Below are 25,687 nucleotides of genomic sequence, written 5' to 3' on the forward strand. Positions count from 1 at the left end.
ATATCAATTTGGGGCCCCTTACACTTTTCAAGCCCCTTATACTTGGATCACATTTTCTCATTTAATTTACTTCAATTCAATGAGAGTGTCAGCAGGACCGGTCGCAGACAAAACCTCTCGGACACCGGTTTTAGGAAGGAAGGGGCTTTAATCAGCTGGGAGCAAGAGTTTGGGGCATTTGTACTCCCAATGCAAATCTGAGCTCTAAGGGTGTAAGGAGGCCAGCAGAACAATTCTAGACCAGTGTGTTAGCAAGTTTGAGGGAGTGCGGTGCAACCAAGTCCTGAAAGTGTGGGGACATTCAGAGGAAGGGAAGGTGGCGCTATAGCTAGTCTGGAAGAAGTCCTCCTTGAAAAAGCTTTTCAGGGAAGTGTGGGATTTATGTGGGCTGGGAGGAGAAGCATGCATGGAATCTACTCAGACTTGTCCTTAGAAATGGTTGAACTCTTTGCTTTCTAGTCCACCCTTCATGGAAGCACCTTTATCACTACTATCATTTAACTTGTCCTTCTCTGCAGCTTTTCCAGCTTGGCTAGATTTTTTTGTTTGTTTGTTTGTTTGAGAATTTTAGTGAAGTTTCTCTTCCAAGCTGTGTGTCTTTAGGCATCCCCAAACATCTGTTCACTTAAGGGAAATGCCATTGCTGTTATCTCTCTAAATGAAAATTGTTTTTATCCTGCAGTGACTCTGATTGTCCCTGTGGACTGTTGTCTTAGGTGTAGAGTCCAGAAGTTAGTCTAGCTGTTTAATTTGTCTGTCTGTGCTTTTCCTAGTACCTAAATTAAAATCACATGTTCATCATACAAATGCTTATGTGCAAATTGCTCCCAGTGTTCTTTCTGCCAGTTGTGCCTGCCAAGATGATGGCAGGTCTTTAGAATCGTTCCAAACCTAATGCATCCCAAAGAAAATCATTACCTGAGGTATTTAGATCCAAGTGCCAGCCCTGCCTCTCTCTCATTCCCATAGCGTGCTCACATTGTTCTCTTCTGATGAATCGTTTAAGAACTAATCTGTGCTGGGCTGTAATCTAAAGAAAATTTCTTCTGCTCTTTCTGGCCTGTGCTGCCAAATGAAAGCCGTTCAGTAAGTCACTGTTGAATGACTGAAATGACTGACTGACATCTGATATGAACACAAAATTAATTTGGGATCTTTTATGGATATGGGGAAATGGCTACATTTTCTGTTAGCTCTGGGTTATTGAGCCTTACATGAAACCCTTTACGGCTGTCTGCTCGTCTTCAAGGGCAGGTCCTCACTGGGACTCTAGGACTCTCAGGGTTCACTGCATATGGCAGGATCAGTGCACTTTGATTCCCCTAGTATTTCAATTTCTAGTAAAATCTTAACACAGATTGAGTTTAGGAATATCTTCTGACTTGGGGTACTTAGTGCATCCAGTAAAGAATACTGCATCATTATGGGTGTAGGAGGAACCCCTAGTTTTCAGTTGGCTTTATTAAGAGACATAGAACTTGGTCTCCTAATTATGATACATCTAGAATTCTTGTTCAAATCAGCGTAAATTTAGAATATGCATCAATGGCAGGACTCAATCCAAAATAAAACCAATTTGGGTATATATTCTCTGTAAACTATTTCCTGCGTGTACAGTGAAACTGCATATCTAATTCCTTCACTTCCCCACAGAAATCCTGAGCGATTGCTCCCACCTTTATCAGAATGCTTTATTCCCCGTAAAGATCTAAGACTCACAACGAATACAAAGTTTCCCGTGGTAAACATGGTGGCAAAGCAGGTGATTCAGAGCCTATTATCTGTGCTGAGCCTACCTCCTCCCGGCTTCCCCCAAGGATTCACGCCTATGGTTCCTTGATGTCTTCTTGTTTCACGAGTCTGAATGAGTGCTTTTATTTTTTGAAGAAAGAACATTTTATGGTGGAAAAGGTTTGCCTGAAAGACAGGTAAAAAATATGTATCAGGGAGATTTTTTATTATATTGCATTTAAATGTAAACTTATCATTCTTGCCAGAAAGAAGAATTCGTTCTGATTTTCAACTTGAACAAATAATGTAAAGTCACTAAACTACTGTTAGCTTTTTTATCTCAAAGTAGTTAAATGGCTTTGTTGCTCATGTGGGAATGGAAATTAGCTCTTGGCATGAACTGCTTTGATTGAAATCAGTTTGAAGGCTGAGTTCCTATGCTGCTTGACAGATGACATCATTTCCTGTGCTTTTCCCAATCCTCACTGTTTTTCTAAGATAGGATGAAGCTAAGTTTAACTTCAAATTTTAAAGCAACTATACACCTTTTCCTGACCTACTTAGGATATTCTTCAAAGTTTTCACTAAATCATTTTTTTCTTTGTATACTTACAGACAGATTTTTACTTAAAAAAGCATTTTGGCTGAGATGTTTTAATGGAATCATAAGAGGCTAAAATAACTGCAATCAGTTTCCGGGGCTGCTTGATTTCATTACTCCAACAAAGGAGTTATTTCTGCTTTCATACGTGGGGAAACAAAGACAAAAATATGTTTAATAGCAACCTACTTAGTAGGGCTGTATAAGTGCTTCAGACACAATGGACAACTTCTAAGTCTCAGTTTGGTCTTTGGACATAGCTTTTGATGTCATCATCAGGCAGCATGAGTTAAGTAAATAAAAATTAATTTAGCACAGTTTTATACAGCACTTACATATAAGCAAGGTGCTACTCTAGGCACTTAAGGGGATATTGCATAATTAATGCTCATGACACTCCCCACTCTCAAGAAGTTTTTAAACAAATAGGGTGGGGCAAAATAAGTAAAAATAGGCTGGATTATATAATACATGCTTCAAAAGAGAAATATGAAGTAATTGGAAAGGAGAGAGGGCTCACATTTGGTTTGGGAGGTATCAGAAAAGATCAATGGAAAGAAGCAACATTTGAAATGGGTTTTGGAGATAGATAGGATTTCAGGTTTGGGAGAGAACTGTGTGTATGTTGTGTTGGGGTTTAGGAGTTAGGGGCAAGGAGGCAAAGAGGCAGGTAAGAGAGAGGGTTCTACAGAGGGACTAGGACAAGGAAAGTGCCGGGTGTTTTGCATGGCGCATAGTAGGCACTCAGAAATGTTTGTTGAGTGAATGAATGACTGATAAGTAGATCAGGGGATGGAGTCGTAGGACATAGTAGGCATGTGCCAAGGAGCCCTGAAAGACACCTGGGGCCATGCTGAGGGGGCCGTGAATGCGGAGAGATGGAGGTGGCTCTAGTTCAGTAGAAACAGGCCTTTGATGCTGTTTTCAGTGTGTGGCATGTTCTTGAAAAGGCATTTAACTTTCAACTCGACCTAACTTCTTTGTGCTGTAAAAGGGTATAGAAGATATCGGGTTCTGCACTTTCCTTCCCTGTTGTCAGGCTGAGATTTGTGTAGCTCCTTATAAAAATTGTCTCTTTCTCCTGAAGTCAAGTAGCCACTTTTCAATACCGTGGCTGAGGATTCCTAACAAGGGGTAATGGACAGGGTGGCTGTTGGGAGGAATCTTCTATTTGCTCTGGAGAGAAGATTTGGCCCCTGTGCTTCAGGAAGAATGAGCACAAAAGCAGGAAGATTTCTGCTTTTGTGTAGAAAGAAGATACTCTCTTCTCCTTAGCTAAAATTACTGAACCTTTTTCCCTGAGAATTTACTCCCACAACTTGGAGGACCAGACAGAATAAGCCAAACCTCCAAAGCCCAATCCTGGCCTCCATGTGTAGGCAGGTGTCAACAAGGATTAGTGGTTAATTCAATCAAGCCTTGGACTAGGAAATAGCCTAGGATTTTGAAAGTGCTATTAGCATTCCTAAATTACTGACCTAGAGATAGCCTGAACACTGGAGAAGTGAGAGTACTTGCCCGTGCTGTTGTCATTGCTCACTGTGAGCCCGTGGCTGTCTTTTACTCCAGCCTCTCTGAGTGTTTCGTTGTCTGGGGTCTAAGGCTGTCAGCCCATGGTCTTTCTACTCTGGGCCCTGAAATGTACACTTCTGTAGGTGAAAATGAGGATCTTACTTAGTTTGAGGTTACAGTTTAAACAAGCAGCTCTTTCTCAGGCAAATCCAGCTGTCCCTGTCATCAGGCAGTCTTGTTATTAAATGTCTTTGTAGATATTTTCTTTTTTCTCTATTCTGCCTCTAAAATTTCTTTTAACAAAATTCTGTGGAATTTGCTACTCTTAACTGTTCCCCTGCGCCACCTACCTGGGATTCTAAATTATTCTAAAATTATTATTCTAAAATTATTGCCATCATAATCTTGTCTCATATGGTTACTCAAGGCAATACTTTCTTGTTGGTATAAATTACAGAAATGACATTGAGTTGTAAGTTCTTTTAAATTAAAGAAGTCATTTAGCACTATTAAAGTGAATGCCAAAGAAACAATTGCATTGCATGGTAAATGATTTTTTTTTTTTTTTTTGAGACAGAGTCTCACTGTGTCACTCTGGCTGGAGTGCAGTGGTGCGATCACGGCTCGCTGCAACCTCCGCCCCCCAGGTTCAAGCGATTCTCTTGCCTCAGCCTCCTGAGTGGCTGGGATTATAGGCATGTGCCATTATGCCCGGCTAATTTTTGTATTTTTAGTAGGGACAGGGTTCCACCATGTTGGCCAGGCTGGTCTCAAACTCCTGACCTCAGGTGATCCGCCCGCCTTGGCCTCCCAAAGTTTTGGGATTACAGGCGTGAGCCACTGCACCTGGCCAGTAAATGATTTTACACACACAAATAATAATATGTTTAGCATTCTCAATTAGGTCATTATTGGGTAAAAATAGATGAATCCTGATAAGCTATTTGATTTTCTCTTCAAATAACTACAAATCAACTCCTGCGAGCTGTTGCAATCTATGCATTTAAGTTGCAAAAGTGAATTCTTCTTCTTTTTTTTCAAGTACAACACTGCAATATTCGCTGTATGAATGGAGGTAGCTGCAGTGACGATCACTGTCTATGCCAGAAAGGATACATAGGGACTCACTGTGGACAACGTAAGTACACCGTAGTTATAAGTATTCTAGATGTTAACCTGTTTGTAGACCAGTAGAATAAAGAAATAAGTGCTGATGGATTTTCTTTGATAACCTGGGACACAGCATGTTTACCAGTGTCCAGTGATCTTTACAGATGAACAAATCGCTTACTCAAAACACTTAGCACCAAATTTCCAGTTGGAACCTTCGTTGGTTACAAGTGTTTGATTCATTTTCCTCTCATTTACCTTCACCACCCTGCTTGCCTGAGCTCCTTGATTTCTAGTCACCACCAAAGGAGCAGAATTCTTGTTCATTCCAGATGCGTACCTTCCACTCACTTGCTGAACTTCAACACTTGGATTTTCAGGAAGCATCTCAAATAAAATATTTCAAAACTCAGCCTCATCATTCTCTCTAAACATGTCCTTTCTCTTGATTAGTGTTATCTGCATCCCTCTCATTTCCCAATCTAGATTCTGCTACTGAAGTATTTATCACATGGTGTTCAGTTTGAAGGTTCATTTGCACCACCATTTATTGTGTCTACTTTCTATCAGTCCCTGTGCTTTGCAAAAGACAAACGTTCTTTTTAAAAAGCTTATTTTTTTATTACTTTAAGATGAACATATATACCCTACAGAAAAATTGGAAAAGTTTAAAAATACAAAAAGTAAAATTATTCATGATTTCATCATTCCAGATACTATCTTCTAGACTTGCAATGCATATTTGGTACATGAGTTCTTACTGTATATATAGTTTTTGTACCACTTTTTCACTTAATATTTTATTCAAAGTATACTCATTACACATTTTAAAATACATTTTAATGGTTGCCTAGTACTCTATTACATGGATGTTTGACTATTTATTTAACGAATCCTCAATGGTGAGTGTTATTCAGCGTGTTTCTAATTTTTGCTTTTGTGTATACATTTGTTAAGATTAATAATGTTATTATAAATAAACAAAAATGTAGAGAATGCCCTAGTGACCATCCGTGTTAGTCTGTTTTCATGCTGTTGATGAAGACATACCCAAGACTGGGCAATTTATAAAAGAAAGGTTTATTGGACTTACAGTTCCACATGGCTGGGGAGGCTTCATAATCATGATGGAAGGCAGGGAGCAACAAGTCACGTCTTACATGGATGGCAGCTGGCAGAAAGACCTTGTGCGGGAAAACTCCCCCTTATAATAACCATCAGATCTTGTGAGACTTACTGTTATGGGAACAGCATGGGAAAGAGACCTTCCCCCATGATTCAATTACTTCCCACCCCCCACAACATATGAGAATTCAAGATGAGATTTGGGGGGTTACACAGCCAAACTATGTCACCATCCATACACTGCAGTGGGAGAAGAATATTGGTTGAGTTTTGTGTAGCCCAGCCTGGAGAGAGGAGAGGCAGGCTCCCCAGTGTGGGTGATCCTTGGGCTGAGTCTTGTGGGATGGGTAGGAGTTTACCTGTCAGGTGATGGGGAATAGACCTTTTGGACAGATGGTAGAGCATGACCAAAGCACCAGGACAAGACACAGCAAGGGATGTGGGACATAGCAAGTGCTTTGGTGTTGCTAGAGCTTAAATGCAGAGGAGAGTGAGGGGAAAGGAAGTAAGGTCAGATAGGATGTCATGGGCCAGGTTTTGATGCCTTTATACACACTATGTTTTCTTCCAAAGTAGGGCCAGGAAAGAGGAGTGAGACCACAACCATAAACAACACTAGCAACATCAATAACATACATCTTTTGAGTTACTCTGTGCTTACTGTGTGCTAGGCACATTTTAGAACTCTATGTATGTTAACTCATTTAATATGACAACAACCCTTTGTGTTAGAGGCCATAAATGTTACCCTCTGGCAGATGAGGGAACTGGAACACAGGGACCTTAGTAGTTCCTCTAAGAGTATATAGATGGTAATCGGCAGAGTTGGGGTTGGAACCCAAGCAGTGTGACTCCATAGCCCATGTATTTACTGCTGTGAAATACCAACCTTATTACCCTTCACTTATGAAGGTTTACAGTGAGAAAGATCACAGTGTGGAAGCGCAACTGGAGGAGGACAAAACAGGAGCAGGAAGACAAGTCCTAACTAAGGCTGTGGCTGTGGAGATGGCGAGATGGGACTGGATCCCGAGGCATTCCAGGAGAATCAGGAGGGGCTGCTGGGCATCTCTCCTGCTCCTCTTGGTGCGCCCTGAGGGAGTTTAGCCCAATGCCCAACACACAAGTGCTTAATTAACACTGGCAGAATTAGAAAACTTTTCCTAAACTGCAGCTTCCTCATCTGTAATCTGGGAGGGTTGGCTTAGGCAAGCTCAAAATTTCTTTTCTGTTTAGAAGCTCTTCATTCTCCCTGACTATAAATCAAGAGGCAAAGAAGACAATTAATTTACCTAAACCTCTCTGGTTATATGATGAGCAGTGGCCTCCTGCCATAATTTTTGGTTAAAAAGGGTTGTGTCAGTTCAGGTCCTCTCATGCCAAGAAAATATCAAGATAGAATTAGACATAAAAGAGAATTTATTGGGGAAAAGTCCTGTGAAGAATAAAGGAAAGAGGAAGCAGAAGTAGGAGGGAATGGTCTTCAGACCATGATGCCTGTCTGATCCTGTGCGAGGAGGGAGGGAAGGAAGGACAATTGCATAGAAGGAACTTCAGCCTGTAGTGCAGCTCCAAAAAAGCCTTAGCCAGGCTGATGGAGAGCCCAGGGCAAAAAGTGCCCATCGAAGAGTTCCATGATGGGTGGAAATGGCCAGACTTTAGTATCCTAATGCTGTGTTCAGTCATTGGCTGTGAGCCTGCCCTTGACATGAACACTTCAGCAGATCTGAAGGTACAGCAGCTGGAAGTGGTCTGCCAGCTAAACTTGCAGGAGATTCTGTTGAGGGGAAGTATGAGTGGCTCAACTTCATGGCTGCTACAGAGTAATGTATGGAAAAATGTATAGAAAATATATAAGGAGCGAGGAATTTGAATGGAGGGTTTGGGGGAGCCTTATAGAGCAGTAAGATTTCAGCTGGGCTTTGAAGAGTGGGTGGAACTGACATATTTGGCAGAGAAGAGCCTGCCACCCATGATGAAGATGCCTAGAAAGGGCCCATGCATGCACGAGTTACAGGAACTTTTACAAAGAGGAGTTGCTCAGCACATGAACTTTCAATTCTTATTTTAATGTCTTTTCTAACAAGCAAAATATCCTGCCCTGAAGCATCTCTAGATTTACTGCACCAATAGTTTCCATTAAGTTCTGCTATAACTCTCAATTGGATTTTCATTATGGTACTTAAATTACTGAAGATCATTAGTAGTATTTTGTTGTTTGCAGTTAATTGTGCAATTGAACATGCTACATTTCTGTAAGGGTGACTGACATCAGAGGGGCTGATATTTCCCCTCATGGGAGCCCTGTTGCAATTAAACGTAAATCATAAGCAGAAGAGTCTTTGCTAACACGCAGTTCCCATCCAGTGACATCTCTTAGAAACCACTGTTTTCGAGGTTGAACTGAAAGCATTGCTCAGATGCTTCACGGAATGAGACCATCAGCATTAACATAGATACAAACTCATCTATTCCAGGCAGCTTTACCTAAGAGTTGACTGAGGAACATCTGAGTATCTGTAACTGTAGAGTGACCGTTCGAAACAAACACCAGGGTGACTTTAGACATTTTATTGTTGTCCTTCCAGGGGACCACAAATGTTACTTCATTGCATTTATTTTCAGGTAAAGCATCTCAGCTCTCTCCTTGTTTTACAGCTGTTTGTGAAAGTGGCTGTCTCAATGGAGGAAGGTGTGTGGCCCCAAATCGATGTGCATGCACTTACGGATTTACTGGACCCCAGTGTGAAAGAGGTAATAGTTTTTAAAATCATTTGCATAAAGACATGCTGGTACCTAAAGCTGTTACTAATTTGCACAGACATTGGGTCTGCATGGCTACTTCCTGAATGTTGCTGAGCTTTGAGGGGATTTCTCACTTGTCATTGGGAAGGTCCCTAGGATGACAAGACAGCGGCCCTGAATCTACGCATGATATTCAGCAATGTTTGTCAGTCCAAGTTTACCTAAATTCAGTTATTTGCTAATTTGGTGGTACTCAGTTATAAGCGTATACATAACTACCAGTTGGCATCAGGATAAAAAGGGGAGAACTTTCTTCTGTAAGGGTAAGGATTAAGCTCTTTATTATGCTAGTGAATTAGAGAAGTGGTCTCGAACAAAACATATGTATGGAAAGGGAGAAGTTCAGTATGAAAAGCACACCTAAAGATCTGTTGGACGTGTTGGGGGCTGTAGGGGTGTACAAGCTCAGCATTCAACACTCACCATAGATATATTGAGTGTCTGCTGAGAAGCTGCTTTGTGCAGATGGTTTATTCAGTACTCATTGCAGCCTACTAGAGTGTGTAGAATTATCCTTAATTTTGCATATGAGAAGATCAAGGCACAAAGAGGTCCAGGGATGTCCCCAAGGCCACATACATAAGAAACCTTTAATTTGAATGTGTGTTTTGTCTCTTCAAGTCTAATGTTTACTGCTGCTCTTAATTAAAAGAAACAGTCTACCTGATTTGCCTACCTAAAAATACAAGTATGGTATTGAGATATATGTGGATATGCAATATTCTTAAGTTTTTTTTTCCCTGAACTTTGGTCTTATTAATAATCTTGTCTCTACATTTATAGATTTTTTTCTCACCATCCCTAGTTTTATAATGAAAGTTTAGAAGGTTTATGTTACACAGAACTGTAATTGAAAATTTGCATGAACTTTTAAACTGCAATAATCACTTTTAGCCAAAGTTGTATAGACATCTTATTCTAAGATGGAAAGTAAAGATTCAGTAGCAGATGTTGAATATGTCATTTAAAACATGTAATAGAGGAAAACAAAGAGCAGAGAGTGGTTTGTGAGAAATTGTTTATTTTCTGTCTATGTTTATAATTTATCTAAATTCAGTTATTTGCTAATAATGCAGTAATACCTATTTGAGCAAGAAATTCCAGGTCAATTATTTTGATTACTAGATAAATTACATTGTATCTCTGTTAATGGGACCACTGCATGGTATTGATGTGTGATGCATAATAGACCTTTACATTGCATGTTGATATCCTTTAGGAGTCCCTCCTTAAACTGCTTCTCTTTACAACTTGCACGGATGTGTTTTTATTCGCTAATAATTATAATGGTCCAGAGTACTAAAAACTATTTCTACTAGGCAGTATCATTCTGTGGCCTTATTACTTAATCAGGGAAGTTGTAGGAGATTAAAATTGTTAATGTGTAGCTTGAGGAGTGGTGTGTGAAAATAATTTCTCAGATGATAATGCTGGGCTTAATTTGTTTTAGAAAAATCACTAATAAGATGAAGTTACAGGGCATTTTACCTGTAACATTTTACCTGTAACCATTTTAACAAAGTGGTTAAAGATTTGCTGCAAAGACTATTGATGCTCATAGCTGATGTTGATGATAACACAGTCTAAAATAAAAGGCATGATATTGAACCATATCACAGTGATTTTTTCAAAGATTTGATCTTTGTCCAGGATTAAGAAATGTCCTGAATGGGTTAAATTACTAAGCTACTAATCAAAACTGGCATGTAACTCAGAGGTTTCTCCAAGTTTGGGGGTGTCTTCAACTGCTCCCCTTCAGGAAAAAGGGCTATCCTGAAATCTACACTAAGGTGTAAATATCTGTTGGCTCCATAGAATTTTCCTAGTGGTGATTTTCAAAATCAAATTCATCCCCAAGTGGCAGATTTTCAGGCATTTGTGGTAGTGGAGACTGGAGAGCAGAAGGCAGGCTTGCCCGTTAGTAGTAGAAGGGTAGTGCCATCTACCCACTGCCTGTTTTACCCATGGGTACAGTCCCAGACCTTCAATGGGAGAAGGAAAACATGGGTGTCATTTCCCACACCACATGGGCGAGGGGAGTCTTTTTGATTCCAGAATTCTATTTCCATTTGTAGAGTCTTCACTGTTTGCTGCTCTTATGAAAGTCATCTGCTTACCTCTTTGAAGAATCAGAGGCAGTAGATCCTCTTACTTAGATGTATGTTTGTGATTTCAAGAGTGATGAATAAAAATCTGGCACCGAGTCAGGACAGATCCATCCTGAAGTGTGGGGAAGTATTCAGGGTGACTTCCGATGGTGGGTTGGTATACTTATTGTGGTGCTTATTACTGGATAAGTACCTAGGTTGGTTGTGTTCTGTTTTAACTGGGATGTGATGTTTTATTTTTTCAAGTGCACGTCCGGGAGGCCTTTACTACTTTCCTTTCTCCCTTCATCTACATTTTCCCTTAGTACTCTCTCCACATCTCTTTTTATAGCATTTACCACATTACATCAAAACAGCAAGTTTCCAATCTCCCTCACTAGAGCATAAGTTTTCAGGAGCAACTACAGTTTCATCATCTTCTTAATTCTAGCCTTACTGTGTGATGCACAGTACACGACCCATAGATGATTAACTGGATTCATTTAATAGCATCAGAAAATCTGGAGATATAATGATCAGATATGAACAAGTATCTCCTGGAAATAATTGCTGTTTGCCACCAGTCCTGGATATTGGTTTCATTGGTTTCATGCTAAACAGAGCTGATGACAATGTTGATACCTAATTGAATTTGGTCCCATCTTTCAGAAGAATGATCTTTCAGGTCCACGAGACTGTGATTTTTCAGTCAACAGGGATTCAAAAAGGAGGAGTGTTTTGATCAAAACTAAGTGGCAATAAAAACAAAAGCAAAAACCCCTTATCATGATGTAACACACATGTAAGGGAACATTTAGAATGTCAGTTACAAATACTTCTCAGGATAAAGATCTTTGTCCCTGGGAGATCTTGGAACTTTTATACATTAATAACTACCTCAGAGACCCACTATGAGTGTGAAATACACCTTTGGGGGTCATACTGGCAGGATTCGTATCACATTAAGCCAATAAGTCAATCTTAATCATCCATGAACATAGTATTTTGGTTTTGTGATGGAGAGAAGCAGCAGATCTCATGCTTGAATTATGAATCATAACAGTCATGTAACAGTGTAATAAGATTATAAAGCAATTTGTCTTACTTGCAACTTTTTGCCATTAAGATAAGTTTGTTTAAAAAAATTCTTGGCTGGCCAGCCTCATCCCCAGTGGGCAAGTAGCAATGACATATTTTACCATTGCCATTACCATTGTTTCTTTACACCCAGAGGATAAAAAATAGAGACCTGTGGCTTATTTGGCCTGTGATGTTTCCTTTTTAGAAGCTGAATAGGAATACTTTTAAATACATCTTCTAGTTTGTCATAGTCCCCACCACTGCCTATTGTCACATCTTGCTCAAGTTCATTCATGTAGCTTAGGTATTAGCCCTTGTGAGCATTCAAGTTTGCCACCTCCCGCTGCTTTCTCTGTCAAAAGATTGTGTCTCTTTATTTTTTTTAACCACAAGTTTCTTTAATTTTTCTTCCTGTCACTTTTTTTTGGTAAGTTCACATTTGTGGTTTTCTTTTTGCCTCCTACTCCGACCCTTTGCCTTCTCTCTGCTTGGGCCTTTAGCAACTAGTAGAACTTAATCACTGTCTTAGCTCAGTGGTACAGTATGTTAGCATTTGTTATCAGATTATTGAAGTGAGGTCAGTGCCTGTTTTGGCAATGACAATACAAGCTAGTCGTATACTGCCATAGTTACTGCTAACAAAAAAACTGTGTGGAATCACTTTCTGTTGCCATCTTGCCTCAGAATGCACATTTAAAATCTTGTTAAATGCCTTTGTATTAAACACAGTGAATCATATGAGTGGATGAGACTTTTCAGGGTCATGACAAAAGAGAGAAGAATGATGGAGATAGACCTGAACTTGGAGATGGGGGTGGGGTATGATGATGAATAGGCTTAGGGAAGAAGAGAAACAAAGAGACACAGCAAGAGAACCAGGAGGGCATTGAGCCAAAGAAACAAAAAGGAGTTCAAGAAATAACTTGGCAATTGTTAGACTCGTCGAAGGTCTGAGAATGAGAATCATAAAGCAGCCATTGGACATAAGAGCAGCTGACATGTACTGAGTACTTGCAGTGTGCCAGGCAGTGTGCTAAGCACTTCACTTTGATGATTTGCAACAACCATATGAGAAAAGTCCTGTAATAAGTCCCATTTTATGGAAGAATAAGCAGAGGCAAAGAGAGATCAAGTGCCTTGTCCAAGAAGGGACAGCTTGTAAGTGGTAAAATAAAGGCCTGAACCTAGACATTCTGGCTCGTAAGCCTGTGCACATAACCACTGTGTAGTATTTAGACTTCACTGGAAAGGGGACACTCGTAACTCTAAAGACCTCACTGGAAAGGGGCCGCTCATAACTCTAAAGACTTTTCTGAGGAATGGTAAGAAGAAACCTAGAACTATGAATTTTAGAATGGAAGTCAAGATGAAAAGGCAAAAGAAAGGATTCTTGCATATTCTTGGATGTTTCAGATGTAGGGTTTTGGAATATTCGTCTATTTGATTGATTTCAATGTACGAATCTGCTCTTGGAAAGAGAGAGATTCCTGTGTGTTTACAGGACATATAGATGTGCTCTAAAGGACTGAACTAACATGCCTGGAAGTAGACATATGGAATGAATATTGTCATTTAGTGCAGTTATCATGGAAAGTTACATAGTTTCTTGTAATATTACAACTGCTCAAAATGTGTTTGGAACCCTGTTTTGGAGGTGCCTTTACAGAATCAGCAATACATACAAATCAGTGTGATTTTTTTTTCCCTTTTGAGGAGGCATTTGAGTTTTCAGAAACAGCCTACAATAATTTACTGTTAATTCTACTGACTACAGTGGGTAATCACACATTTTAGCTGTTTGGGATCAAAAGCAGACTTAGATTTAAAAAATAGTAAAAATAATTTTCTCATGTGGTTCATAAAGCACTTGAAATTGGTTTAATGTTTTAATGTCAAACTTTGTGTGAGCCAGAGGATGAAGCCTTTTGGAAGCATAAATGCAAATAGCAAGAAGTTTTCTCTCATTTCTCCATCTGAAGCTCCTCATCATGTATCCTCAGAATGTCAGCATGCACATGGACTCTTCTAAATCCTGGTGCATTTGTTCTGTGTTAAATTCCTATCCAAGTCTAAACTGTGAAGACAATACTTGGATTTCTGCCAACTTAAGAAAGTCTGTTGGCTGTTATGCTGGCTATCAGTAGATAAAGTATAGGGGAAAGCATTGTTGAACTGATAGCCTTAAGGAAAAGGAACAATTGGGGCCAAAGTGGAGTAGAATAAAAATGAGAGGATGGAAATAATCCTTAGTTCATTAGAGAAGCAGAACAGTTGAAAGTGAACTAGCTCTTCATGCATGTACTTGCTTCCTAGGAAATTACAGTCTTAACAAAGCTGAAAAGATTTTTGTATTTGTTTGCACAATAGTGAAACAGAATAGAACAAACAACAGCTAGGTTGATTGTAAATCCACCTCCTTCTTATATATGCAGTTGACATTTCAGAAACTTATCCTCACACCTTGTTTCTCTGATGATATAAAAATGATTTTGCAAAGATATCTTTCTAATGACTTTATTGAATGACTTTCAAAAATATTGCATTAAGCAGTTGATAAACACATATTGTATAAATCCAAAAAGGCAACATCTATACTGTGTCTAATGAACGGAAAGGACTAACATGTAATTATCCAAATATATAATAATCAGATAGTCCATTTTGGAAACAACTGCTTTGAAAAAGAAAGTAAAAACATTACCTTATCTCAAGACCTGTTTAGAGAGCTTCATGGAATCAGGAGCTGATTTTCCTGTGCTTTTTTTCTCCTGGTGTTTTTCAGGAAGGTATTAATAAAATATAGATTCATTTTTTTTTCTTTATGTGGAAGTAAGTTTTACAGAGCTGCATTTCTGACACTAATTTTACATAATTTTAAATTGTAGGTGGCTACACTAAAATTCCCAGGGTAATGCCACAGGCCAACTCCCGTTCTCCATGTGCCTTTGGAAGGCAGAGCTCTGTGAACTATGTATATTTTCTTTTTTCCAAAAGCACAAAACAATAAACTGTCATTACTAAACTATACTGAAGGCCTCCATGAACCTCTCTTTTGGTATTTAGTTTCAAAGGAAAGTAACTATGTGTAGATAGCAGGGGCAGAATTCCCTAAATGTTACTGTGCATCTACAGTGGTATTGCAACATTTGTGGCGGCTGGTGGATCACTGAATAAACTAGATTTTCCTAGAATAGTTCCAGGAATTGCATCTATTGACACACACACTCGTTTTTTGTGGCTGGGTAACTGTATACACTGAGGGCACACATGCTCCTCTGTCTCGCAGGCTGCACATGCGTGGTATGAACAAGCAGGGGGAATGGGATGCAACCAGAAAGAAGCTTGATTTTTGTCTCCCACTCATTGTCCCTCTCGGCCCACTTTGTAGACTACTTCTTCTCCTGCTGGTAGATGAAATCATCTGGTCTGTTTTAGACTTTCTCCCCTGCAGGTTCCTTAATGGGGGCAGAGGCATCTGTGTTCTGACTGTTGCTGACATTTTCCTCCTCAATCGCTGGGCATCCAGTGGTACCTCCAGCCTCTTGAGTTCTCTTTGCTGCTCCAAGGAGCCATCTGGGAAAGGAGCTAGGCTCAGTCCACATCAGCTTTCTTTTTGGTGGCCCCTAGCTTGTTGGCAGAAAACATTCATGCATTTTTTCTGCCACGATAAATTGCTGGAGTGCGAACTATTGACACATTAGCAAATGCTCATTGGAACCATTGTCCAAGCATCTGGCCAGACAGTTTCCAGGCATTTGACAGTCCCTAGTCCACAGTGTCCTCCAGACTTCTGGGGATAGGTATCATGCAATCTGAGGAGTCTCCCTGAAGCCTGTCTCATGACTTGGCATCATAATGTGGCCCTCCACCAGTTTCCCAGGAAGGGCTAGTAACAGCCCAGCTCTCTCCAGAGTAACCCACTTCCCATCACTTGCTACTTTGGGCATTTGAATACTCTTGATATGCATAAAGGTTTAAGAGGTCATCATCACCCACTTTGCAAATTATGCATCAAAATATCACACTTGACTTAGAATGTGGCATCTGTTCCCTTGGTGCTTCAGTTGAAATTTTGATTCTAACATTCTCTTGTGTTATCAAAGCTAATCATTTAATACAACTGTTAAATTTAGTGTCATGGTTTCATCTTCAAAAACAGTTTTTTTAACTTCATTTTTTTAGCTCTTATGAACTTATTAAAAAGATAAAACTAATTTTTATAAGTCGTTAGCCCCACATTTAATATTTGAACCACTTTTCGATCTTGGATGTTCAAACAGTAGAACAGCACTGAACAATAGAAATATAATGTGAGCCACATATATAATTTTAACTTTTCTTGTAGCCACATGAAAAAGTAAAAGGAAACAGGTGAAATTAATTTTAATAATATATTTTATTTAACCCAATATATCTGAAAGTTTTATGCCAATAGATACTCAGTATTAAAAATTATCTATGAGATATATTGTATTCTCTTTTCCATTCTAAGTTGTTGAAATCCAGTGCATATATTATACCACATCTCAGTTTGGACCAGCTAATACCTGTGCCTACCATCTTGGACAGCACAACTCTAGAACTTCCAGTAATACATATCCAAACTTTACCCAAGGTATCTTACTAGATTTCCAGTTTTCTTTCTTTTCCTTCCTTCTGCTGCTTCTCCAACTCTTCAGAAAGCAGCATCTTAGAAAATCAAAGAGAGGCTGCATTGATGTTTGAAAAGTAAACCATTAAAAAAAAGAACTGGGGCCTCAGAGCTGAGCCTAATTTCTCAGGTTCTCTGTCTTAGTAGAAGTTTGATCAAATGTAAGTGATAAAGCTGAATCTCTTGCAGTCATGTCAATTAGATATAACAACTACAGCATATATTTAATAAAGCCTTGACACTAAGCTAGGCGTGATGATAGAATCATGAGAGGAGTGTATGGCTCTTGTCATGAAGGCCTTAAAATAATTTTTGGAAAGGCAGACATGCATATTATATTGGAAATAGTTAAGTAACCAAGCAGGGCCAGGATTTAGCTAGACAGAGGAGATAAAGGAAAGTACTACAGGTAAAGGGAAGAGTTAGTACAGATTTAGAGGCTCATATTGACCTGGGGAAGAGGGAGGACCCTGCTGTGTCAGCTTTCATGGTACTGGAGCCCTTCTATGGGAGAAGAGGCAAAGGCACAATGTCAACTCAAAATAACTCCAAAGAAGGGAGGGTCTATTACAAGCCTCTCCATGATGCCCTTCCATTCTATTGAACTGTGCTTCTGTACAATTTCTGTCTGAAGCAGGATATTGGCATTAAAAAATGCCCCTTTGTATGTATAAATTAGTGGGAAGACTGGTCTATTTCTGAAACTGTTTTCACTTTCTTATAGACGGCATTCAGGAAATCCTTACCAATTTTATATGCCCAACTGAGAGTACTTCAGAACACTTAATGTTTATGTTCCCAGTAGTTATGTTCTCCAGAGAGTCTATGCTGTTTTTGGTTTATGAACATATGTTGGACAAATACATGGGGCTTCATGGTCCCGATGATGTGCCAAAGTACTTTTTATAGAACATCAGTCCCATGAGGGGTTCCATGAAATGAAGTTGCCATGGATAATATCATTTTTGGAAACTCCATCCCATGTCTTCTTCTTGGGGAGGCACCGGTTATGTTAGCTCTTGGGAGTCCTGCAGGAAGGAAACTGTTTTTACTTAGTTTAACTCACATCTCCAAGCCCATGAATTTTAGAATTTCTTCTTTCCAATTCATTTTCCCTTAACACCTTTAATGTCTTCATCTTGAAGATCTGGATTCTTATTATTTTGACAGTCATTTTGAAAGTCATTTGACATCTGCATGACAACATTTTCAGATTCTAGATATATATTTTGAATCCGTATATGATCCTCGTTTTAAAGATAAATATTTGCCTAAATGTCTAGAGGTTTTTGGAGGAAGATCTTCGTTATTTAATCATTCACCTTTTGGGTTCCTAAGAGGATTCATTTGACCATAAATTTAAACACAGCATGAGACACTCATTCTTTGGGGTTTGGTTCTTAAATACTTTAAAGAATCATATAGGAAAGATGGACTATCCCATTAAATACCGATAACTTCCTAGTTTTTAATGGCTTGATGTGGTTAGTATGCATGCCATCCTGGTTCTTATCAGCCACTGGGGGTACTACTTCTAGAACTAGGAGTATGAGATATTCTTAGAGCTAGAGCTCCCTTTTCTATACTGGTTAGATCCTTTTCTTTCAAGGTCAAGTTTAAGTCACATTCTCTCCCCAGTCATTTCCTGACTATAGGAAGCCAGCCCCCAAACCCCGACCCCAACCAGCCCCATCAGTTTCTATGCAACTTTGCTGACATGGCCCCCTCTGGCCTCCCGGATCCCACCCACATTTCAGTTGCTCAGTGAATCTATTAAATTTTTGGTTTTTGCCATTGACTTTAAGGATTACATCAGACATTTTAGCATTTTATTCCTCCAATGAATTCTTGTTTTTCTTGCATTTTATTAAATTTTAAACTGATTAAGTGACCCAGTGCTTGTCTTTGGGGATATTGTCTTTGGGGATATGATTTTTAAATATTTACTGTTTTTATTTTTAAATATTAGTAATATTTTAAATATTTACTAATTTAAAAGATGATTGTCTTTGGGGATATGATTTTTAAATATTTACTAAGAGGTAAAGAATGAGCATATTCACCTTGTGAAAAAACTTTTTTTCCATGTACATTTATTGATTTTTGTGTTGAAATACTTCTATCAGCATAAAACCATCTAGAATTCTGTTTCATGGCTTCAGGAAGCCTTATCAGCAAATTGCAATATTTAAGTTTCCTTAAAAATATTTTCTTTACTAAGTGAAACATAAATCACCTATTAATTTTAAAATATGAAATAATTATATAGGTATTATTTCAGTATTTTCTTTAAAAAGTCAACTTGGTTTATCAGTCCCATCATCTGGGAATTACACAATTGGCTAATCTGCTTTTGGGACTACTAAAATAGAGGTTTATGTATAGTCTCTCGGTCAGACTATGTTACACCCCATAGGCCAAAGACTAGAAATCAGATCTGATACTTCTTCCTATTTCACTACCAAGCTTAGAGCTGTGAAGAGAGTAGGTATCTATTAAATATTTGTTGATTTACGTAATTTAACTGTGGGCTCTTGAAGTCGATGAGAGGGAGTGTTTAAATGTTAAATACATCTGTTTAATCCAACATTCTAAGAAAAGACATTCTGGACAATAATATTTATAAATATGTGTATGTTATATGGAAATATGAGTGTAGTTATTTGTAACTGAAATATTGTAGGAAGTGAACGCATGAAAAAAAAACGTTCTCCAACTTTCCTACCATATTCCCTCAGTGATAATCTTTTGTCTCTGAACTGTTTCAGAAGAGCTTTATAAGTAAACAATAGATTGGGATATTTGTTTTCTCAGGAAATAAAGAATGCTGTAATGGTTCAGTTTGTAAGATAGACCCATTTCTATCTCTGTCCTTAGAGAGCCTTTATCCTCTTGCCTGCCCTCCCCTAGGAGGCATTGTTGACCTTTACCATTGTAGGCGCTGAACCAGGCTGAAAGAGAAACCTTACAGGATGGAGGCAACTTTTATCCAAATTGAAAATGTTTTTATAAACATACATTGGCTCTTCATGAGCCGTTTGTTTCCCGAAGTCCCAATGGAAATGATCATATTCTGTTAGGGATTCCAATGATATATTCTTTAAACTAAGACTCATGAATGTTAAAAGGCCAAAGCGAAGCCAGAGGTAAATTTTGACTCATTCTTTATATAATCATTTGAAAACTTCACTTGAAAACTGGAGAAAATTTTGGAACTTTCTTGTTCTACTATGGAGAAGATAAAAGCAGAAGCATCCACAGTATCTTAATGATACAAAACTGGCTTTGGAAAGTAGTATGTAATAGAATTCAGATTGTCCTTGGAGGAAAACAACCCTAAAACACCATCGAAATTTCTTTATTTATTTATTTTTCAGACAGCATAATTTGGAGTGGGATTGGGCTATTTCTTTTCAGACCTTATTTAGGCTTCATTTCTTTCTACAGTGTTCTCCACATTGCCAAGCAGAACAAGCTATCACAAAACTAAACAAAAGGCAGCGCCTAGAAGGCATCCCATCCCTTGACGGAGCCAACTGGGAGTGTACCCAGGACTTTCCTGTTCTCATGACTCCTGGGGTTGTTATTCTTTTCTTTTTATGAATGAGACAAAATGATAGTGAAATTATTTTCAGAACTAAATCATATCTCAAAGGAGTCTTCATTCCAACTTGTATCACGTGACAATCATTTTAATGTTTTTATTTAAAATGTCTAATTAGGAGGAGTTGTGTTTTTCTAATTGCCTAGCCATTCCTAGAAAACTGATCACGAACTCACGGTCTGAGGATAAATCTTGCTACTTGCTGGATTGGTGGCCTTGAGCAAGTTACTGCATGTCTCTCAGGCACAGTTTCCTTATCTATACAATGAGAGTAATGATAGTATTTATCTAGTAAGATTGTCGGGATGATTAAGCGAGATAATCCACAAAGTACTTAGCACAGGATCTGGCACATAATACATGTATAAGAAATGTTAGCTATTTAAAATTCACAGGAAAGTGAGGGTAATCTTGGTTGACAAGTATCATTTCATTAACAGTATCATGAAATGTTCATATATCACTGAAATTACATCTAAACTTAAAGGCCTCATTTTGACCATTTTTTCCACTTAGAAGTTTTGTTATTTTACTTGAACAGCATATTTTTTGGATCCCCTGTTCAGATGAAACCCAACAGTCTTGAGCTGGATATAGAAAGGTCAACATCAAGAAAGAAGCACATCAACCATGTGCTTTTCTTTAGTACACATTCAACTGTTGCAATTGTAATGAAGGCTAAAACTACAATAGTGCAAATAGTAATAAAGAAAGGAGAAAATGAAGGGGTAAGGGAAAGCTATTTCCATAAAATGTAATGGTGACTGTGGCTGGGAAGCATTTGTTCTCCCAATAACTAACCAAAAGTTCTGAAAGATTTGCTTACTTTTACTGACATATATACAGATACAGAAGGGAAAATGAGCTTGTCTATTCAGAAAAGGCCAATAATGAAATATAAGAGGTACTTAGCTATTTTAGAAATGTGGCATTCTAAAATCAATGAGAGGTAATAGACACTTATCCATCAGTAAAATAAACTGAACACCTCTGTAAAGTATATATTCAGTTTCCAAGTGGCTGTAAGACCTGAAGTCTACAAATATGGCCTGGTCAGGTTGGATGGGAGTGGGGGATGCTTTTACTCATGGAACCACATGCCATTCTTCTTTTGTTGTAAAGGACTAAAAGTGTTAGTCCCAGAGGACTAAAGTTAGAAAAATCAAAACATTTGGGTATTCTAAACCCACAAATTTCAAGCTGCCCTCGTTAGTGTTCAGTTTTGTTAAATCTGTCCATAAAAAGGTGTGATGTTAAGCCGAAAAGAAATTTTTCCAAGACGAAGAGAGGAAGTGTGAGTTTATCTATCATGCATGAGTATTTCTCAGGCACTATGCTAATGACTGGAGATGTATAATAATGAATGAAACACATGCATCCCGCCTTCTGGAGTCACATTCTAGTGGGGAGATGGAAGCAGTGGTTAGAAGGGCATGTGTAGGAAGGCTGGCCGCACATTGAGAGGTGTGCAGTGGTGCTGTGACTCCCACGCTGGGAATAGGAACTCTGTACATTTTTCTATAGCACAGTAGAAGTCTGATGGCTCTGGCTGACCATGAGACTCTTCCCAAAGGAGCCTCTGGAATACGGACTTTGTTAAGATGAGAGAGCTCTTCTTATAGGTTTCCAATGCCCTTCAGAGTCAGAGGGATCTTGAGTCTTTTGCTGCTTATATTGCTTTTCCTCTAATCGTTGTGCTCCCACAGGGACTCTGATCCCTAGCTTTCCCCCAGAAACGTTAATGAACTGGAACTCAAGTGTCCAAAAAAATGCAAGTACACCACAAAAATGGTTTGTTTAGGCGTCAAACATTTTGAGATAATGCATACTTTTGAATGGATGCCTGCAGTCTTGTCCCTGGGGAACGCCTTTGGATGTCATGCAGTCCTGGCTTCAATAAATCATTTGCTGTTTGGACAAGTCGTGGCCACCACGTCAGTCACTAGATACATTTGTAATGGTTTACGTGAACAATAACAACAACCACCTAGCAACACACTGTTTGGTCATGTCATTTTTTCTAATACCACATGTGGTTTTGTGGGCTTTAGAAGAATAAATTCTTACTGCATCTAATAGGTCTTGAAAATTAAACAGCAAATATTGTTGGAGGCCTACTGTGCACAATAGGTGAAATCACACTGCATGGTGTAAGAATGAAACATGGGTCTTTGCTAGTTTATTAGTAATTTTATACTCCACACGGGAGAGACTATTTCTGTTCTGTTCAACATTTTACGTCTAATGCCTGACACGCAGTAGCTCGGCAAGTATTTGTTGACTGGAAAAATGAACAAATGAGTAGTTTTCAGGCATAGTTTATTTCTTGAATTTCCTGTAATTCAAAAAAGAAATGACTGATCTACCATCTGTACTTTTTAGCCGATAGTTTTTTCCCTCGACGTTTTAAAACCATGAACACAACAGTGTCAGGTAGAGCCAAGTGTATTCTGTGAAGTGTTAATACCTCAGAGATGCCACATTTATGTAATCCCTTCCATTTTTGCAGCACTTACGAACATATACCACCTTAGTCAGTCCTTGGGGCAACCCTTCATATTTTATAGCAAAGAGTGAGATTGAAGGGAAACCTCTGCGACTCAGAATTCTAAGGCAGGTTGTCTAGGAATGAGACTTATGTCTTCTCAGTCAGCCCAGACTATGGGGCATCTATATTCTCCAACATGTATTTGCTTGCTTTTAGAGCTCACTGTGGTCGCTAGCATTACCTTTTGTTATTATTAATTATCTTTTAATTTTAGCTCTATCTTTGTTCTTTCCTCTCATTTTGAACACCATTTTGATTTGCAGTCAGACTGCTGACACTTTGCTATTTCTGTTCTCTGTGTCTCTTAGACACTATGTCAATTTTAAAAATTTCAAATTTGACGGAACTAGGCAATATTTAGAATTAAGTTTGTCGAGGAGAGCTTGTCTTTAATTGTAAATGGATATTATGTGGTGAAAACACTTGGCTTAGCTGAAATTGAGCTATGCATGGAATCAGAAGACATTCTGGTCCTGTTGGAGTCTGAGAACACACAGCCATGGAGAATCTGGATGAGTGAATGAATGAACTGCTGCTGTGTCACGCTGCCCGGGACGTCCTTCTGTTGGAATTTCTGTGAAAGTAGACCAGGCATATTGCATATTGGAGTGTGTATTCAAGGAAGAGTTGAGAATTGGTTTTCTTTTATGACCTCTTTTTTTTCTTGTTGCACATATCAGGAGATTCGCAGTTTCTGTCATATAAAAACTACTGGAAATTTAGAATTATCTCCTCTGAGAGCATGAGCCCCATGAGAACAGGGAGTTTTGACTGTCTAATCACAGTGGCTAGAAAATATCTGACACAGAGTAGATGCTCAATACATATTTGTTGAATTAAAGAATGGATCTGGCATATATACAGCTGATCACTTTTAGCAATAGGACATGGGTTGATGGTGTAGTGAATGATTTGTTGGTGCATTGCTGTGATGATGTTCTGAGCTCACCCTGCCTCAGTTACTCAGTGATAGCAAGTTCAAGTTCAGGTCATCTCAGAGTTGGTGTTTGGCTCTTGTCTGCCCCACTATACAAGTGCATGCAGTTCTAGTCTCTGTTTTGGTGGGTAGTTTCCTACCCCTCTGGCTCGCTATACTTGATTATGAAATTATAATTGGCTTTCGTTTATCTCGATAGGATAGAATAGTAACTGTAGCTAATCTGTGGCTGAAAATAGGGAGATAAGAATGAAAATAATTAAAATGGATCACTCTGGGTAGCCTGAAGTGACATGGATTAATGTGCTATCAGTTTTTTCCCCCTGAGAAACATTTGGTCACAAGAAAGTTTGGCTTTCAGAAGAAATTCAAATTTGGGTGTGTGGCTTTTGGCATAGTCTAGCATCACTGGAATGGTCTAAAGTAGATGTTTCTTTTTTTTCCCATGCCTTCCTGTGGGTGCTCAGAACAACCCAGTCTTTTGACTGTAGGATTATCTGCCATTCGTAGACTGAGCATTATCTTGCCAAGTCATATGGAGAAGCCAGTTACCGAGTGCACTTGAAGCAGAAGATAATACTTGGCTGAAGCATCCCAGAAAGCCTAAAAAGCTAATGTCAGAGGGACATAGTGTAGAGTTTCTAAGGAGAGGTGGAGAAAGAGACTGATTGATCGATTGCTTGATCTCCAAAGGGCAGGGGCTCTACCACATATTTCATAGTGCTAGGAAATGGTAAACTTTAAAAAGGTGTTTTTCAGTTGCCCCAAGAAATACAAACGTCACACTTGTCTGACTGTCAGGGACGAATGGGCCTAGTGCATGCATTATGACTGTATGTTCTTCTTTGATAGCACCATGGTGTGGATAGGTATGAGGATCTGTTGGCTCAGGAGCAATTGGAAAAACTGGACAAGGAAGGAAAAGAAAATGAAACTAAGAGGTTGGATTGAGAAATACCAAGAAGGGTAGAAATTTCAAGCTTTTTTTAACTTCAGTAACTGTAAGAGAGAAAGAAAGAGAATGAAACAGAAATGTCTGACTCTGTCCCTTCAATTTCAAAACATATTTTGTAGCTCTCCACTGACTGGTTTCTTCATTATTTATTTAATAGGCTCCTTCGTTAACTTCAGGAAGTTAATACTAGTGGCAATTCTTTTAGTCGTATTGGGTTGCTAAAAAGTTGTGGACCCTACTACATACCACAGTTTAGATTAATTGAATCTAAGTGTGCATGAGTTTGATTAAATATGTAAGAGGGATTTATTATTAAGAGCACTTCTTAGGACATAGGAGCTTGGAAGAGCCTGATTTATAACTTAGGAGCTTTTTCACTTTGTGAAGGGATGGGACATAAAGTGTTCTTTTCCAGAGTGGTGTGGACTGAGATAAGATTTACAGATTAGTGAAAGAAGTCCACGTCTCAGTCAAAAGATTTCCAGAAATGTTCTCCTCATTATTCTTCAGAGACCTGAGCTATTCCAGATGTCCATAGGTTTCAGAAAGGTAGCTTCTGGGGAGTTGAGACTTTCTAAAAGATGAAAATGTCAACTTTCTTCCTCTCCTCCTCTTTTGAGATGGTAGTAGAACTCTATATTCAACTGTATGTAGATAAAATTGTAATATAAGAAGAAAAATAATGGCCATTATTAAAATTCAGCAGTAGGCCAAACAGGAATTATATAACTGTTTTGCTTCATAGATAGAATTGTTCCTAAATTCAGTTGATATGGAATTTTTAAGAATTTAGTTTTTGGGGGGTCAAGAAATGATCTATTGTAAGCATGCAAGGAAAAACTTCCTATTCTCTGCTCTAATTGCTACATCCAGATATTTATTATGACATACAAGCAAGATTCAGTGCTCCTGGTGAAATCTGTGTTCCTCACATTGCATTT

General features: G+C 38.7%; 1 protein-coding gene across 4 annotated transcripts in view; it reads left to right on the forward strand.

Annotated features, from left to right (window-relative positions):
• The window catches only part of FBN1 (fibrillin 1), a 336,957-nt gene that overhangs the window by 141,306 nt on the left and 169,964 nt on the right, over positions 1-25,687 (forward strand). For 3 of the 4 annotated variants that reach the window (XM_055279034.2, XM_055279039.2, XM_055279035.2), the window contains 2 exons: positions 4,887-4,982; positions 8,738-8,833. In XM_055279034.2, coding sequence (XP_055135009.2) covers positions 4,887-4,982; positions 8,738-8,833 — 192 coding nt within the window. Of the gene's footprint in view, positions 1-4,886; positions 4,983-8,737; positions 8,834-8,872; positions 9,148-25,687 lie in introns of those variants that run through there. The other variant, XM_055279038.2, reaches the window with a different exon arrangement.

This window comes from Symphalangus syndactylus, chromosome 5, assembly GCF_028878055.3.
Source record: "Symphalangus syndactylus isolate Jambi chromosome 5, NHGRI_mSymSyn1-v2.1_pri, whole genome shotgun sequence".
NCBI classification, from domain to species: Eukaryota; Metazoa; Chordata; class Mammalia; order Primates; family Hylobatidae; genus Symphalangus; species Symphalangus syndactylus.